This window comes from Nuphar pumila, chromosome 6, assembly GCF_984573655.1.
Source record: "Nuphar pumila chromosome 6, dmNupPumi1.hap1.1, whole genome shotgun sequence".
In the NCBI taxonomy this organism is placed as follows: domain Eukaryota; kingdom Viridiplantae; phylum Streptophyta; class Magnoliopsida; order Nymphaeales; family Nymphaeaceae; genus Nuphar; species Nuphar pumila.
This window is the reverse complement of record NC_143254.1, coordinates 113,716,626-113,736,236: the sequence shown is the minus strand read 5'-3', so window position 1 is coordinate 113,736,236 and position 19,611 is coordinate 113,716,626. Positions and strand designations below refer to the sequence as shown.

Below are 19,611 nucleotides of genomic sequence, written 5' to 3'. Positions count from 1 at the left end.
AATTTCTTCATTCCTACTCTCAGTTTCTTTGTTTCTTTCTCAAATTTTGGTATCACAAGAAAAGCCCATCTATAACGGTAAGCAGCTCCTACAGTCCAAATGTGCGGCACTACCCTGGGGACATTTTCAATTTCTTCGATCCAACTCATTGTTGATCACATTATAAGTTTTTACATCATGTAGGAGAATTTGAATGATCACATTTGTTTTATCTCAACATTGTGAAACCTAGAGGATTGGAGTATTTACCTTTTCCCGAAGTTACGGATCCGTTTTGCCGACTTACCAGCATGTACAACCATTCTGCTTGATGCATCACCTCCTAATTAATGGATTTGCATACTCTGATATTTGTTATTGCTATGATTCCCTCACCACTTTTTGGCGTTTACTGTTTAAACAGGTCTTTTCTTTACTGCACATTCCATATTTTTATTTTGATCCTTTTTCCTAATCTTTTTCAATGCTGTGAATTATACTGAATCATGTTATGCTCTGTAGGATTGGGCAACCTTGCAGCAGTCGTTCTATTTCCGCTATTGATGTACTGGCTTCGACTTGGCATAACTGGCGCTGCAATTTCTGTTGTTGTATCTCAGTATGTTATTTATGATTCTTCGCTTTACTCTCATCACCTTCACTTTGGAAATATTATTATGGGTTCAATGTTAACAGGTTGTAAAGCCTCCTCTCTCTATCTCTCCACACACACACATATATATATATATATATATATATATATATAGTTAGGGAATATGTAATATTGATGTGTATTTGGGCTAAGTATACTCAAGTATACCTTTTTTTATATTTACACGGAGAAACCACCCCAGGATCAGAGACCTAGCCACACTGACTTTGCCTGCCGTACTTACGGTCGATGTCCTGGCAGCATAAAACTCCGTGGGCTTACCCCTTGCCCCATGGGAGTCGCCACTCAAGTATACTTGTGGGATTTGTTTATTGTATTTATTCCTTTATCATTCGTCTTGTATTCTAGGTATACTAGACATATACCTAAAGTGTATTGTGTATTTTAGATTTGCAATACTCAAGGTATACCCATTTGGATTAGTTAAGTCTACCTAGTGTATACTTTTAGGCTAGTATTAGGTTTTTTCCTTTTATTTATTTTATTTCTTTATTCTACTTTTTTGTTACCATTAAGATGACCAATCATATCCTTTCTGGTCATATTTTTTTTGACCAGCTAGCTGTTGGGCTATAGCCTAACTGACTAGTTGGAGGAGGTCCAACTAGCCATTAGGCTAGTCCTTTTAAATATGTGTGTGTGTGCTACGTAAATGTGAGAGAGTGATGTATGTGCGTATGTGTGCATGTGCGCACGCGATTGATGTGAATACAAGATGTGTGTGTATGCCATGTATAAGTGTAAATATGTTTTTTTATTAAATAAATATTATATTTTTTAATTCTTTGTTGTTCTTAAAACATTTTTTTGTTTTTATGCCTTTGTTAAATGCATTTTAGTACTCATTTACAATCCTTTATAATAAAAACTTTATTGTTTTTTATTTACATCTTTGCTTCGGTTTTTGTGCTTTTTCAGGACAGTATATGTAGTTTGGAACATTTTTTTTCTTGTTCTAAGCTGTAGATATCCAAAATAATTCAAGTTAAAACTTTAAATTCCAATGTAATGTTCCAAATTCCATTTGAGAATGGCTTTCTATGGACAGGATTTAAATACGTTTATGAATTTGGGATCCATCTTGTTAAAATATATACTCATATATATATATATTGTAAACCGAAATACCCGGCAAGGGTATTTCGGTCTTTCTACTGTAATAGCATCAGCCCATTAGGGGCCGGCAATCTTTTATTCATTTTACTTTTTATTCTTTTTACTTTTTATTTGATTTACCTTTTTCGGTTTTTGTGTTTTGGGGGCAGCTCCAATATAGCTGTTGGAGCTGCTCCCAACGGTCACAAATATGACTGTTGGGAGCAGCCCAACAGCCATATTAGAGCTGCTCCCTAGTGGCTCCATTTGTTATAAAAAGGCCTCAAGGCCTTGTATTGATGTATCTCTCTCAAGAGAGTTTTTCTATTCAATAACATATATATTTGACCCTTGTGTGGGTGTTTTGGCTTTTATTCAATCAAGTGATATACCAGAGTTACCCGAAGCGCCTAAGCAAAAGGGGAAGCGCGAAACGCCGAGCTTCCGAAGCGTGAGGGGAAGCATCCCCCTTTTATGGGAAGCGCGCTTCCCTTTTATGGGAAGCGCGTTTCCCTTTTATGGGAAACACGCTTCTCCCTCGCTTCCCCATTTTTTCCATTTTTTTTCGCTTCCCCCTCGCTTTCGGTTCGCTTCCTAGGTTGCTTCCGGTTCGCTTCCTAGGTCGCTTCCGAGATGGTTCAGAATTTTCTTCTAAGTGGTCCCACGCTTCCCCGCTTCCTAAATTTTTGAAAGTGCCTCGCTTCTCGCTCCCGCTTCCCGTATCGCTTCCCGCTCCCGCTTCCTCGACTGGTAGCTCTGTGATATACTTGATTGAAGTGTGTTCTTGGAAGTCCATAGGTGACGTGTTTTGGTGTTGATCCATTTCACTACATGGTATCAAAGCTTTGGTGCTCTTGAGGCATACTTTCATAACTTCAAAGGGCGGTTCATGATAACACCACGAAGAGGATCGTGGATTGTTGCATCGGGAAGCATGCTACCTCTTTAATTGTGTATTATCCTTCTTCCTCTCTCTCTCTCTCTCTCTTTTTCTTTCCTATCATTCTCCTTTTTCTCTACTCATTGTAAAGAAATGGAAAGTGAAAAGGGAAGTAATGGTTTCTATTCCCGTACGCCTAAATGATACAAACTATGTGATGTGGGCATCCATAGTAAAATACAAAATATGGAAAAAAGGCCTGTGGAGTTTGGTGGATGGTTACGAAAATGAGATTAAAATCATTCTCACCAAGATTGAGAATGGAAAAGAAGTTGCTCTCCAAGGAGAAGAAATGTCTAGAGCCGTTTGTGACTATGAAAAGAAATAGAAAGAATGGAGGATGAGTCATTCCAAGATAATTGGATGCCTCATCAATAGTGTGGACATCCACAAATGCTCTAGTTTGGCAAAATTTGATTTCGCTAGTGATGCATGGAAATATCTTAAAAACATGTATAGTTTTAAAGATATTGCTTACATATGTAATGTCCAAAATAAGGTAAGAACCATGACTCAAGGAAAGATGAGCATTAGGGAATACTACAATGCACTATCTCTTCTTTGGGATGAATTGACTCTTCTTGAGCCAAAATGGCATTGCCCACAAGATGTAGAACTCTGCGAAAATCAAATCAAGACGGAGCATTTCTACCAATTTATTAACGGGCTTAGGCCCGAATTTAAATGAACAAAGGCAACTCTTCTTCATAGAGGAGGGGTACCTTCCATAGTAGAAACACTTGAAGAATTACTTATGAAAGAAAATAGATTGAAGAAGCCTTCTGCTTTAAATGAAGAATCCATGCTTGCCATGTAAAAGCCCGGTAACCATACTAGAAGCTATAAACCCCTTCGTTTTGTAAAAAATGAGAATGAAAGAAACCCCAACTATGAAAGGAATGACAAGAGGGGTGACCATGAATACAAAAAGAGCGAAAAAATTATTTGCTATCACTGTTATGAACCGAGACACATTAAGCCATTTTGTCCTAAAAGAAAGAAAGAAGATCATAGAGATGATAAGAGAGTTACTTCGGTTGAAAGCCATGGTGTTAATGAAGCCAAGTGTATCGGTTCACTATCTTTGGCTCAACTAATGGAGGCACTACAACCGATGCTCAAAGGTCAAACTTCTTCCTTCTCAGGAGCAGCCGTATCTACAAACGAGGACCCTGGTAAGACTTCTTGAATACTTGACTCTGATGCCTCTTTTCACATGACTCCATATTATCCGAATGTTATACTAACTCAAAAGATTCTTATGTTTCGACCGCCAATGAAACATATTTGAAAATCAAAAGTTTTGGAGTATTTAAAAAACAACCAACTTTTAACATACCAAATATTTGAGTAGTACCAAAATAAAATTTAAATCTTTTATCTGTATTTCAAATTACGGATCATGGATGCAAAGTCTTGTTTTCATCTAATGATTGTTTAATACAGGATCTCCATTCTGGGAAGCCGATTGGGCGAGGCCATAGAAGAGGAGATCTCTATGTAATAGACAACCTTGAGCTATCAAAACATAGTTTTTGTAATTTTGTGAAAAAAAAAGACAAAAAATTGTCACAAAAGACTAGGACATCCTACCGTGTCCAAATTACAATTGTTTCTATTTCTTACAAGTTATAAATGAAAAGATTTTGTATGTGAAGATTGCATTATTAGAAAAATAAAATCCTTACCATTTGGACCAAGACATTTTATATCTAAAAATTCATTTGAATTGGTACATTCGGACGTATGGGGACAGACTCCAGTTGTATCCAAAGGGGGTGTATCTTATTATGTTGTATTTGTGGATAACTATAGTAGACACTCTTGGATATTTTTTCTTAAACAAAAATCGGAATTTTTTAATTGTTTTAAAAAATTCCATCACTATACAAAAACTCAATTTAAAATCAATATTCAAATTTTTAGAACTGATTCCGAGAGAAAGTTTGTGTCAAAAGAATTTGAAAATTACCTTGGCCTACATGAGATTGTTCATAAAAAATCTTGTTCATATAGTCCTCAACAAAATGGACTAGCCGAAAGAAAGCATAAACATATCATTGAGACCATTAGAACACTTCCTTTTTCAAGAAATGTTCCTAAAAGTTTTTAGACTGAAGCCGCTCTTACGACAATTTATCTGATAAATAGAATGCCTTCAAAAAACATTAAAAATGTCTCTTCGATTGAAAGGTTACTTAAAACATCACTCGATTATAATCGGTTAAGAGTCTTTGGATGTAAATGCTTCGTTCTTACTAATGAACATGACAAACTTTCTCCAAAAGATATCCCTTGTCTTCTTAGGCTATGCCGAAAACCAAAAGGGATAAAGATGTTATGACATTGAAAGAAACAAATTGTATGTTTCACGAAATGTTACATTTCTTGAAAATGAAAATGGTTTTAGCAAAGAAAAAATCCAAGAGAGGTGATTATTCATTTCTTTTTTATCTTATCAGTGAACATGAAACATGTATTCACGATGTGCATGAGAGTGAAAATACTCATAATGCAAATGGAAATATAGATGGTTTTAGCAATGAAGACATACTATCCAAACCTATATTCAATGTACAGAAGATCATCCACCATGTGCATTGGAAAGATATTCACAAAATCAAGATGTAGATTCTTCTAGTATTAAAAGATCCATAAGAATTTCAAAAGCTCCTAGTAGATTTGTATCTTATGATTCTTTTGAACCAAGGTATAAATCATGTCTTATGGCCATACATTCATATATAGAATCAACATCCTACTACGAAGCTAAAAGCCATCAAGAGTCCATTTCATTACACACCTGACTGGATTCTTAGGTTGTATATTTTTAAATATGTATTATATATATATATATTTTCATCTTAGGTTGTATGCTAGGCATCTCTTGTATATATTTTTTCTTTTCTTTTTCCTATCTGTTTTGGTCATAAGCTTGTACACTTTCGGTATATACACTTTCCTATTGTCTATGTACACTTTCCTATTGTCATAAGTTTTGCCAGGATGACATGGCTTCTAATGTCACAGGCTGTCTGTATGCTTTGAAATGTACCTTATGTAGCTCCTACTATCTTGACAGCTATGACATAGCTGTGTACACTTTATAGTGTACATAGCTTCTAATGTCATAAGCTATGTATGCTTTGGAGTTTACCAACCTATGTGAGCTGGCCTTAGCTATCCCAAACGGCTGGTATCTTTTATGGTCTATTTATATGGGTCTTCTGTCCTCTTTGTAATACAATGCATGTTTTGTGCATTTCAAGTGATTAATAAAATGTTTATTTAACATTTTGACTGTTCCCTTGTGACTTACTTTGTACAGTTGTGTCTAGAGTCGGTTTTGCTTTGGTTGAGTCATGATGTAAGTGTTGAGTCACTTGTAACTTTCTCTGGGCCACCCTTGTACTTTGGTTCAGGTTGATCAATACCTTGAAGGGTTAGCCCGTAGATCTGAACTGTAATGAGCCTTCGGGCAAAATAGTGAATGAATGCAAATGCGTTGAGCTTTCTTTGTTCACCTTCGTTGTGATTACCTTCAAGTGATTGCAATTTCTCTCCCTCTTTTCTCTTTCGCTCTCTTGCACTCTCTATACTCTAAGCTTTTGCAACGGCAAGCGAGCGACCAGATAGGCTTGCGGCTGTAAGGAAGGACCGTCGAGTCGCACTGGCCTGTTGAAGAAATAGGCCCGTGACAAGTGGTACCAGAGCCCATTCTTGAGCTGAGGAAGGGACTCCAGAGTCAGTGTCGAGAGATGCTCCAACATGCCGCGATTTGTGAGCAAGACATCGTGGCTCCCCGATACAACTTACGTGGCACCAAAGGTAAGACAGTTGCTGAGACCGAGGAGATGAGTTCACCTCGTGGTCATAAGCAGATGACCGAGACTGTCAATAAACTGGTGACTGATGTGACTTCGCATGATGAAGCGATTTACGCGCATTGGAGTCGTTCGGAAGACTGGATGATGGGGTATCAAGGTTGCGAGAGCAGGTGAACTTGCTGATGGGGCAGGTTACATCGCTGACTATGACAATAACTGCCCTGCAGACTGAGGTAGGGGAGCTTCAGTCGAAGAACCACATGTTGCAGTAAACAGTGACCTTAAATGGCGGAAATGACGATAGCCCATCAATGATAGATGTGTTGAGGCTAGCAAAGTTCAATGGTTCCTGAGACAACAAGGCCATTGAGAATTTCTTGTTCTAGATGGAAGACTATCTGGATATTTAGAATGTACTGGCAGAGGACCTCAGGGTGAAGGTTGCAACAACTCTGCTTGACGAAGATGCTATAGCCTGCTGGAGAAGGAAACGTAGCGACATGGAAAGATGATTTTGCGTCGTTGATACTTTTGAGGCCTTCAAATCTGAGCTACAAAACTACTTTATGCTGCGAAATGTACAACATCAAGCTTATCGGATGGTGTCAGAATTGAAGCACACTGAAGCCTTGATAGATTACATTAGGACGTTCTAGAAGCTCATGTTGGATGTACCCAATATACCAGATGAAGACAGACTCAACTGGTTTATTGTGGGACTATAATCATGGGCACAATTCGAAGTGGAAAAGAGCAATTCCGAGACTTAGAAAGATGCATATGTGACAGTCGGGCGCTTAGTGGATACTCAACGCAAGACCTTCACTCCATTGACCAAGGTCGGGAAGAAGCCGGACCATGGAGGCAAGAAAGAGGATCAACGCGACAACAAAGGTGAGGCGTCGACCCAACATCACTTCGACAAGAAGCAAAATTTCAAGAAATACAAAAACGACAACAAAGGACGGGTTATGACTTATTAGTTATATGGTGATAGGCATATCGCAAGGCAATGTCCAAAGTGTTTTGTGAAAGACGACAGGCATGCCAATACGGTACAAGTAGAGAGTAGTGATACCGAGGTCGTGCAGCCCATGATAGGGTCCATGTAGACCGTAAACGCAGTCATAAGCTATGTAGTGCAAAGCATACCAGTCAACAAAGAACTCATGCACTTAGAAGTCATTGCGAATGAGAAGTCCGCTATGGCAATGGTAGACTCTGGGGTCACACATAACTTTGTTTTGCAGGAAAAGGTGAAGCGGTTGGGCTTGAAGCCCGGGCCAAAACAGAGGACCATCAAGACGGTGAACTCTGAGGCTAAACCCATCCTTGGTGAAGCAAGGGATGTGGCTATCCAAATTGGGAGTTGGGCTGGCAAAGCCAACTTCTCAGTGGTATCCCTAGACGATTTTCAGATGATTTTGGGCATGAAGTTTCTTCGCAGCCAGAATGTAATGATGCTGCCGAAGGTGAATTCATTGACAATCATGAGACCGAATTCTTCGCACACGGTGCAACGCCTTACTCTTGGAGGTAAGACTTTAATGCTATCTGCGATGCAACTGAAGAAGGGTGTCAAGTGGAGAGAGCATACATTCCTAGTTGCTCTGCGCACCGAAGAAGGGAAGGTGGAAGCAGTAGTGCCGTCGACCCTAGCCCCACTGTTGGCGGAGTTTCAAGAAGTGATGCCCCCAGAACTGCTGAAGCGTCTGCCGTCAAGACGTGAGGTTGACCACAGGATTGAGTTGACCCCGGGAGCAAAGCCCCCAACCATGGTCTCTTATCGCATGGGACCGACTGAATTGAAGGAGCTGTGCAGGCAGCTGTACGAGATGTTAGAAGCAGGCATCGTTCATCCTTCAAAATCACTCTTTGGCGCCCCTGTGCTCTTTCAGGTGAAACATGATGGTTCCAAAAGGTTATGTATGGATTACCGTGCACTGAATAAAGTCACGGTAATGAACAAGTATTCGTTGCCACTGATAGCAGACATGTTCGATCAGTTAGGCAGTGCCTGAGTCTTTTCGAAGTTGGATTTGCGATCGGGTTACTGGCAGGTGAGGATTGTAGATGGTGATGAGCCAAAAACAACTTGTGTCACTCGCTATGGTGCCTATGAATTTCTGGTGATGCCATTCGGGTTGACGAATGCTCCAGCCTCATTCACGACATTGATGAATAAAATTTTCTACCCTTAGACAAGTTCGTAGTATTCTCTCTTGACGACATCGTGCTCTACAACAGCAATATGAAGGAACATGTAGGGCACTTACGAACAATGTTTCGGGTGCAAAAAGAGAATGACCTCTGTGTCAAGCGAGAGAAGTCTCTTCGGACAGGAGGAGATCCAACTTTCTTGGCCACATTGTGGGGCGTGGTTTGCTGTGCATGGATGGACAAAAGATAAGAGCCATCCAGGAATGATGTCTGTGAACCAAAGTGCCAGAGTTACGGTCATTGACAAGGTTGCCAAGCTAGGAAGCGAAAGCGAGGCATTTTAAAATTTATACAAAGCGGGAAGCGAAGTTTCAATTTAAAAGCGAAATATGAATAAAAAATGAAGCAATATGGAATCAAACAAGAAACAAATAAAAACTACAATAAAATTGATCGTTCTTATATTTCATGATTTTTCTATTAAAGAGTTAAATTTTGGTTAAAATCCAACAATGATGGTTACCAATTTAAAGAAAATACATGAAAAGTGTGAGAGAAAATACATGAAAAAGATGAAAAGAAATGTGAGAAAAGTATATAGTATGCATAGACCATGTGTATGAGAAGCATAGAAGAAGTGTGGGGGAATCGAGCTTCCCATGAAGTTTCGGAAGCGAGGAGTATCGTGCTTCCGAAGTGAGTTTCCGGGAAGCGAGCTTCCCACCTACCTAATAAGCTTTCGGTAACTTTGGGTCATTCCTTGGCTTGGCAAACTACTATCGGCGGTTCATCGAAGGCTACTCCCTCATTGCTTCTCCCCTCACAAATTTGCTGAAAAAGAATCGGGTATGGCTCTAGACAGGAGCCTGCCAAGATGCCTTCGATGGCTTGAAGAAAGCCTTGGTGAGGGAACCTGTGCTGCGGTTGCCGAACCACACAAGACCCTTCGAAGTCGATACAGATGCTTCAGACTTCGCCATCAGTGGAGTTATCATGCAGGAAGGACATCCGATTGCTTACGAGAGTCGAAAATTAAAAGATGCAGAGAGGCGCTACATTGTGCACAAATGTGAGATGACGACCATCGTGCACTGCCTCAGTACCTAGCGACACTACCTTCTGGGTGCCCAGTTCGTCGTCAAGACGGGCAATGTCGCCACGAGCTATTTTCAGACACAGAAGAAGCTGACGCCCAAGCAAGATCGATGGCAAATGTTCCTGGTTGAGTCCGACTTCGCTTTAGAGTATAAGGTGAAGAAAACCAATGTTGTTGCTGATGCCCTGAGTCGCAAGGCGGAACTGGTGAATGCAGAAGAGGATCCTTCCGAAGTTCACTTAGAGGGCGCATTGTTAGATCACATCTGCGAAGGTATGCAGCAGGACCTGACAACACATCTTGTCTCTCTGGCACAAACGAAAAGACTTGGTGATTCTGGCTATGGGATGGCCTCCTTGTGACTAAAGGGGGATGCGTCTTCGTGCTGTTGTGGGGAAGCCTTCACCGCGAATTGCTTAAGGAGTGCCATGATACACTATGAGCCGGTCATCCAGGTCAGGAGCGGACCTTAGCACTCCTTGAACGCGGCTATTTTTGGTTGCAGATGAGAGACGATGTGGAGGGGTATGTGCGAACGTGCCTCGTCTGCCAGCAAGACAAAGGTGACCAACCAGAAGATTGCCGGCCTCCTTGAGCCTCTGCCTATTTCAGAACGTCCTCGGAAAAACATTTCCATGGACTTCATTGTTAGTTTGTCGAAGGTAGATGGCTTCAGTTCCATCTTGGCGGTGGTGGATCGTTTCTCTAAATATGCCACCTTTATCCCAACTTTGAAAAGAGTGCCCCACAGAGAAGACTGCGGAGCTGTTCGTGAAGCATGTTGTGAAGCACTGGGGTGTACTAAGAAGCATTGTGAGCGATCGCGATGCTTGCTTCACGGGCAAATTCTAGCATGAAGTGTTTCGGCTACTCGACTTCGATCTGCTGTTTCAACAAGTTTTCACCTACAGACGGATGGGCAGACGAAACCCATCAACGGACTGTTGGAGCAGTATCTTAGGCACTTTGTTAGTGCCAATCAGAAAGACTGGGCGAAGCTTCTGGACGTGGCCCAATTCTGCTACAATATTCAGCAGAGTGAGTCTTCAGGCCATAGTCCGTTCGAAATAGCCACGGGGCAACAACCGTTGACTCCACATATTCTAGCCGCACAGGAGAAGAAAATGCCATCTTTTGCCTATTAGTTCGAGACTGACACGAGCAAACTGAGCTAGCCAAGGCGTTTCTACACAAGGCGACTAAGAGAATGAAAAAGTGGGCGGACAAGCGTCGTCGGCCTGCTGAGTTTCGTGTTGGGGACCAAGTGTTGGTGAAGCTTTATCCTGATTGCATAAGCATCTTCCGTGGACGGCACTGCGGACTAATCAGGAAGTATGAGGGACCATTCACCATTACCAAGAGAGTGGGCAAGCTGGTGTACAAGCTGGACCTGCCCCTGGACTTCAAGGTGCACCCGGTGTTTCACGTGTGCAACCTAAAACCGTTCTATGCGAACGAGGGGGATCTAAAACGTAGCGTGCCAAAACATGCTCCTATCTTGCAGAGGGCCCTGACAACACAACAAGCTGAGAAGCATCTCAGCAAGATCCTTCAACACAAGGTCAGCTACTTGGGCGAAGCGAAAAAGTATTTTTTGTAGTGGGAGGAGACAACAGAATCGACGTGGGAGCCAGTATTCCGGATGAAGAGACGCTATCCAGATGAAGTCAGGTCTTACCATGAAACAAATGGCGCTGAGGGCGACACATAATTTGAATGGGGGAGCATGTTCCCTTGTGACCTACTTTGTACAGTTGTGTCTAGAGTCTGTTTTGCTTTGGTTGAGTCATGATGTAAGTGTTGAGTCACTTGTAACTTTCTCTGGGCCACCCTTGTACTTTGGTTCAGGTTGATTAATACCGGGAAGGGTTAGCTCATAGATTTGAACTGTAATGAGCCTTCGAGCAAAATAGTGAATGAATGCAAATGTGTTGAGCTTTCTTTGTTCACCCTCGTTGTGATTACCTTCAAGTGATTGCAATTTCTCTCCCTCTCTTCTCTTTCGCTCTCTTGCATTCTCAAAGCTTCCGCAGCGGCAAGCGAGCTACCAGATGGGCTTGCGGCGGTAAGGAAGGACCATCGCGCCGCACTGGCCTGTTGAAGAAATAGGCCCGTGACATTGACTGTGTGCTCTTATTACCTTTGTGAGTGCCCTTTGTGATTGCCCCTTTGTGGGTTGTGAGTGTGCTCTTGCCCTAGTAGGCATTGCTTTTGAATTCATGAAGAATCATTACATGGTATCAGAGCCATGGGCTCTTGATCCTTCTTGCTTGTAATCATGATCAAGTATTGGTTCACTTCATCTTCAAGTGCTCGTCATGCTCGAGTGTTTGTTGTGACATATTTGTTCGTGCATCTTTCATCCTTCTTCATTCTCTCTCTCTCTCTCTCCTCATCTATTCTTTTCTCCACATTCTCCATGGCTGAGAAGTATCAAGTGTCATGAAATGGGCTGGACTAGTAAAGCGTACAATAGGAAAAAGGGTTATAAATTCTGTGATCCAGTTGGAGAGAGGATTTGTTTCTCTAGACATGTGGTCTTTCATGAGCATATACCATAATTTTCTCAACTTAAGGATGAGAAGGAGACGGCGGTTGATTTTTCATTTTTGGTATCATTTCCAGTAGAAGAAACTGTTGAGAAGAGCACTAATATTAAGCAAGTTTGAAACCTCTGATAATAGGTTTGGTCAAACCTATGATAGGAGGCAAGAGGGTGTCCCGAACCTACCTTTCATAGATCACATTGAGCATAATGAGACAGATTTTTTAGGCCAATTTTATTCCTCTTTCAACTAATTCTGAGCACACGATTCAAAATCTTATATCTCCCTCTTCTCATCAAGTACGCCGTAGTTCTCGAATTTTTGGTCCTCCTACTTATTTCATATCTTATAAATCTTTTTCTCCAAATCATCGTGCATTCTTGGCTTTGATTCATTCCTATGTTGAGCTCAGTTCTTATGCAGAAGCGACCCCTAAGGAAGAGTGGCGGCAGGCTATGACAAAAGAGCTAAATATGCTGGAGAGAATGAATGTTTGAGATCTTGTGAATCCTCCACTTGAGAAGAATGTAGTTGGGTGTAAATGGGTCTACAAGATTAAAACCAAAGTAGATGGATCTATTGAGAGATATAAAAAAAGGTTAGTGACAAAGGGTTATAGCTAGCAGTTTGGGATTACTTTTGTTGAGACCTTTGCACTTGTGGCACATATGACTACCATAAGGATTTTGCTTGCAGTTGCTACGGTGAGGCAGTTGAATTTGTGGTAGTTGGATGTAAAGAATGCATTATTAAACAAAGATTTAGATGAGAAGGTGTACATGGAGTTGCCTTTGGGATACTCAAATTCACAAGGTAGAGTATGCAGATTGAGGAGAGCCCTATATGGGCTCAAACAGGCACCACAGGCTTGATTTGAAAAGTTTAGCATTGTAATTACTTCTCTTGGCTTTGAGCAAAGATGCCATGATTCCACTTTATTTGTGTCTTTCTCTCTTTATGACAAATGTATATTACTCTTATATGATTATTACAGGAAATGATGTGCAGAAAGTGGAGGATACCAAGAAAAAGCTAGCTAGTATCATTGAGATGCACCTTGAAAATTTGAAATATTTTCTTGGTTTGGAAGTTGCATACTCCAGAAGGGGTCTTTACTTGTCACAACATAAGTATGCAACTGTCTTGTGGTGAAAGCAATGCTAAACGATGATTCTAAGAAAGTTATCTCTCTAATAGAACCAAATTTGAAGTTGAGAGCGATAGATGAAAAGGAGCTAGAAGACCCAGTGGCGTACATGCAATTGGTTGGGAGCTTGATATACTTGACTATATTGCCAGATATCACGTATGATGTACATGTTGTTAGTCAGTTTATGAGCTCTCCTACATCAGTTCATCTTGCTGTAGTTTTTAGGATTATTGGTTATGTAAGAGACATTTTTCATTATGGGATGTTTCCTCCACAAACCTTAGAGTCTTTTGTGATGCAGACTTTGGAGGATCCACTCGAGATCATCTCTCTATTACAGGGTTTTATATTTTTCTTGTGAGCTCTTTGGTTTCTTGGAAGAGCAAAAAGCAACAAGTCGCTTTATCCATAGCTGAGACAGAGTATAGCTATGTCTCAGGTTACAAATGAAGTTATTTGGATAAGATGGCTTCTGGGGGAGATAGGTGTTTCGGCTTGTGGAATAACTTTTGTGTATTGTGACAATATCGAGTGCCATTCACATTGCAAATAATCTAAAGTTCCATGAAAGGACAAAGCAGATTAAGATACATTGTCACTTTACTAGGAGGGCATATGAAGATGAGATTATATCTTTGGAGCATGTGAGCTAAAAATAGCAAATCATTGACATTTTCACTAAGAGCCTTGCCCCATTACACTTTCAGTTATTCCTTTCCAAACTTGGGATGATCCCGCTTGCATCATCTCAAGTTTGAGGAGTGTTGGGAAGTGTAATGTGTTTCACTTTTCAGCATGCTACCCATTCTAATGGACATACTTTTATTTATAGGGGTATACTTGTACTTTTTCTTAGTGTTAGAGTCAACTATTTTTGTCTTGTAGTGCCTTAGAGGGGTTGAGCCCCTTTTTTATTTTGTTGTAGCTATTCTTTTCAGAAGGAATGAAGTTTTATTCCTTCATTGCTATGTCACACAGACTCTTCTAACAGGCCACCGCACCCGCGTCGCACCCACACCTAGGCGGGTGCAACACTTGGACACAACTTCCTTTGTGTTAGGTGAAGTAAACCACATTGAGGTCCATTTCTATCCAAAAGTCGATTCAGTTAACCCTAATCAAGTCCATTTTTATCTATATTATATATATAAATACACACAAATACACATAATGTTAACTAAAAACTGTTAAAAATTATATATATATATATATCTTCCCTGCACTCCTACACCCAAGTTTTTTTTAAAGTGCCGCATCGCCGCATCCGCACCTATGTGACATAGTGTGAACACCCCAAAATTTTCAAAATTTTGTAAATATTCTGTTTTTTTCCTTGACCCCCATTTTCTGAGTAATTGAGTCAATTTCAAATCTCAATTCCAGCTTATTTCTCAGATTTTACTGAAATTAAATTCATTTTATATATCTGACTCGATTTCGGATCCGGATCCAATATCAGAGTCCAAATCTGAGTTTTTTTATCCAATTTTTAAACCAAATTCTCAAAATTACAAAAATAACTTTTGAAAGGCTCAAATAGTTCGTCCAATATCCGTTTGGATCCATCGTGTTGTATTTCTCGATTCGAGGTTCAAAACTTGAATATTTTCTCAAAACCTGGATCCAAACCCGTTTTCTGAATTTTTTTTCCAAAAATAATCCCGACTTCTCAGAAAACCCTTCTTTTGTAAACATTTCTTAAAAATAAAAATAAAAATATATATATATAAATACTTTTAAATCTTTTGTTTTCTCTAAGTTTTAAAATTTTTATTTCAAAAACACAAAAAAAATAGAAATTATAAAACGAACAATATATATATATATATATATATATATATAACTAGAAAAGAAGATACAAAAAGTGGCCTTTTAAAGCCCCTTTTTGAAGATTGAGTTTTGTGAAAAACCGTTCTTTTAAGAAAATCTCTTTGAAAAACCATTATTTTGTAAAATCACTTAAAATGAGGACCCGATCAGTAAGACTCCCCAACGGTCTCTCGTTATAAAAGAGACCGCAGGGGAGTCGATGAAGGCATCCATCATCGCCACGATCGCCCTCTGATCCGCGATTCACCTATTCACTGATTTTTCTCGAGTCCCCTTTTTTTTCTCCTTCTCCGTTTCTACTTCCATTCACCTTCCCATTTGTTTTCCTCCCTCTGGTCCTCCCCTTTGGATCTCTTCTGAAGCCATTGAAAGAACCTTCACCCACTCTTTCAAAATACGAGCAGGCCAGGTAAGAGTTTCCTCCTCCCCTCTGATTTCTTTTTTTGTGAAATTTCTTTTAAAATCTTGCATAAGCCTCGATTGATACCTCGTAATACTGATCTTTATATTGCAAATGCATGTAGACGATTGTCCCTTTTAGTTCTCCTTTCTTCTTAAGACTCGTTACACTTTCAGTAATTTTAATTTACCTAGAATTTTTTATTGCTTCTGTACGTTGAACGTGTGCTTCAGGCTACTGCATGTTATACAGTATCGATATGCCTATGGCATTATCGATCTGTATGTTGCAACATTACATCAATTTCTCCCTTTCCATTTTTCTTTATGTTTTGCTATTTTATATTCCTGTCCATGACTTATGTTACTCCTTTTCATTGGTTGTAATTTCTGAGTTCATGTTTGATCTTTGTTTTGTTTTGTTTTGTGAATAATCGATTGGCATTTGTAAGTTTCCTTTTTTTGTACACATTAAGATTCGGTTTCCTGTTGATTCCTTATCATATTCTTGTAATAGGGTTTGCTCTATCATCAAGTTTCATTCGTTTTTCCTTGTTTTATTAGGATTTTGGTCACAATGCCTTATAGCAGTTGAGCATCGCATTATACCCATCCTTTATATTTGCATTTGATGGTGTGGGTTGTCCATTACACTCCAAATTCCATCCTGATTTCAAATTTCGAAACTGGAATTCAAATCCATTTCAGATTTCATTTCCCCTCCTAAATCCAGGTTCAAAATTTAAATTCAAAATCTATTTTTGACGCGGAAACTTCACTTCCTTTTCTCTCAGCTTCAAATCATTCTTTTCAAATTCAAGATTTATTTTCCCAACTCTGATTATTTTAAAGACTTAGAACTTCAAACATCTTTTCAGATCTATCCCAAGTTCTAAAGTCAAATTCAACTATTCGAAATCATTTCTTCATCACATCTTCTTCAGAATCACTTGGAAAATCTCAGGTTTCCAAAAGTGTTTTTCTCAAAAGCATACATTTCCGCATTTACATTGCACAAACATGATTCTCTGTGCATCCTTAGACTTAGGATAAATTCTTAGATAATATTTAGGCAAGGCAATGTGAAAATCTCTACAAAAAGAGATTGTGTGTAACACCACAATACAAGAAATACAAAGAGTGCACAAAGGCACAAAGGAGAACACTCACAAGTGCACGAAGGCACGGATACACATGCACAACAGCATGAAACAAAATGAACTTCAATTCATAAGTTCCCAAGAGGGGCTTTACAATATTGCATATGCACTCACAAAAAAGAATGTGTTTACAAGGGCCACTAAGGCCTATTTATAATGCAAAAAGAAGCCACAGGTGCAGCTCAATATGACTGTTGGAGCTGCACCCAACGGTCACATTTGTGACTGTTGGGGCAGCTCCAACATCTATATGGAGCTGTCCCTTTCACAACAGTCAAAAAGAAAAAAAAAGTGTAAAAAGCAAAAGTAAATAAAAAAAGAAAAAGTAAAAATGTTAGCTCATTAGGGTGGCTGACACCTATTGAGTAAAAGGACTGAAATACCCCTGATGGGTATTTCAGTTTACAGTTAAAAGAGACATAATATTTTAACACTCCCCCTCAAACTTAGGGTGTCACGACCGAAAGTTTGCCAAGAAGGAAGTTAAATCTTGGAGAACACAGCGCCTTAGTGAAGAAGTCTGTCAGTTGATATTCTGATGTAACATAAGGAAGGTCAATGGTTTTTCTTAAATATTCTTCACAAACATAGTGGCAGTCCATCTCGATATGCTTCGTGCGCTCATGAAATGTGTGATTTTTGGCAATGTAGATTGCACTTTTATTATCACAACATAATTTTGTGGGCCCTTGAACTTGAATATTCATATCTTCCAACAAGTTGCGAATCTAAACAATCTCCATGGTAGTAGATGCCATGACTCTATACTCAGCTTCGGTGGATGAAAGCGTTACTTTTTGCTGCTTCTTGCATCTCCAAGAGATTAATGATTCACCTAAAAAAATACAGAAGCCAGTGGTGGAGTGACGGTTATTTGTGTCACCTCCCCAATCAGAGTCAGTATAAGCAATTAAACTTAATTCAGACGTAGAAGATAGAAATACTCCCTTGTTTACTGTACCCTTTATGTATCTGATGATGCGAAGGATGGCGCTCATATGGACTGTAGTAGGTGCATGTTGAAATTGACTAGCAACATGTACTGCATGAGAAATATCAGGCCTGGTAATGCTGAGATACGTTAGGGATCCAACCAGTTGCCGGTAAGGTGTGAGATCTTTTAAGAGAATCCCATCATCAATCTTCATCTTCGAACCTACTATTTCAGGAGTTTCGCAGACCTTGTCATCTGTGATTCCTGATCTATCAAGAATCTCACAAGCAAGTTTAGTTTGAGACAAAAAATAGCCTCTCTGAGAATAGGCAACCTCAATTCCCAAAAAATATGTCAGAAATCCTAAGTCTGACATTTCAAATTTTGAAGTCAAAATAGATTTAATGCTCTTGATTCCTTTGATATCAGCACCTGTTATTAACATATCATCAACATATAACAATAATATAACAATCCCTGCATCAGATTTCTTAACAAACAATGCAGTGTCAGTATAGCATGAAGTGAAACCATTTTTAGTCATTACATTGTTAAACCTATCGTGCCAAGCCTTGGGTGCTTGTTTCAGTCCATAAAGAGCTTTACGAAGACGAAGAACTTTATTTTTAGGGATTTCCATACCAGGTGGAGCATCCATGTAAACTTCTTCATTAAGATCTTCATTTAAAAAGGCATTTTTGACATCCATTTGGTAAATATTCCATTTTCGAATTGAAGCAATGGTGATAAGACATCTGACAGTAACCATACGAGCTACTGGAGCAAATGTCTCTTCATAGTCAATCCCATATTCTTGACTGTAGCCTTTAGCTACAAGACGAACCTTATACCTTTCAAGAGAACCATCACTCTTAGTCTTGACCTTGAACACCCATCGACATCCTATAGTTTTCTTGCCATTGGGAAGAGATTGAAATTCCCAAGTGTTAGCTTTCTTAAGAGCTTTGAGTTCACTCTCCATGGCTTCTCTCCATTCAGTACATTGTTTGGCTTCTCCAAAATTTTTTGGTTCAAAATAAGAGTGAATGGCACTCAAACAAGCTTGATATTTAGGAGAGAAAGAATCAAAAGATACGAATCTAGAGGGAGTCCTTCTAGTTCTTTCAGTTCTCCTAGGATGAGAATCATGAGTGGAAATAGTCTCACTAGGTTCACTATATAGTTCAATAGCACTCCTAAAGGTGCTTCTATCTTTATGCGAATAAGTGATGGGTTCTCTAGATACATTTTCTTCTTGAGGGGTAGAAGGGTTAGAGTTATTGTTGATCACAACCATTTCATTTTCACTATTATATGTTGATTCATCATCACTAGAGATATCATCATCCTTAGATAAAAGGTCAAAAAGAAAGGAGTAATCAACATTTTCTAAATGAGATTCATTTTTTTCAAAACCACTATCATTTTCCAAAAAAGTTACATTCCTTGAAACATATAATTTATCATTCTTAGAGTCATAACATCGAAATCCTTTTTGAGTTTCCGAATAGCCAAGGAAAGCACAAGGAATGGCTTTTGGTGAGAGTTTATCATTTTTATCGGTAAGAACAAAGCACTTACAACAAAAAACTCTCAACCTATTATAATCCGGTTCTTTTTCATATAGAATCTCAAAGGGAGAAATTTTATCTAAATTTTTGTATGGAAGTCGGTTGATAAGATAGACGAAAGCAAGAGCTGCTTCGGCCCAAAAATTTTTAGGAATATTTTGGGAAATGAGAAGGGTTCTAGTGGTTTCAATGATATGCCTATGCTTTCTTTCGGCCAAACCATTTTGTTGTGGGGTCTTAGGACACGATCT

The 19,611-nt window shown here is 39.4% G+C and overlaps 1 protein-coding gene across 4 annotated transcripts in view; it reads left to right on the top strand.

The window, feature by feature from the left end:
• Positions 1-19,611, top strand: part of LOC149835767 (MATE efflux family protein) — a 143,241-nt gene that overhangs the window by 47,921 nt on the left and 75,709 nt on the right. For all 4 annotated transcript variants that reach the window (XR_016432366.1, XM_090008738.1, XM_090008736.1 and 1 more), the window contains exon 7: positions 502-598. Coding sequence is in view for 3 of the 4 variants with exons in the window: in XM_090008738.1 (XP_089864864.1) it covers positions 502-598 (97 nt within the window). In the remaining variant the exon portion in view is untranslated. The remainder of the gene's footprint in view (positions 1-501; positions 599-19,611) is intronic.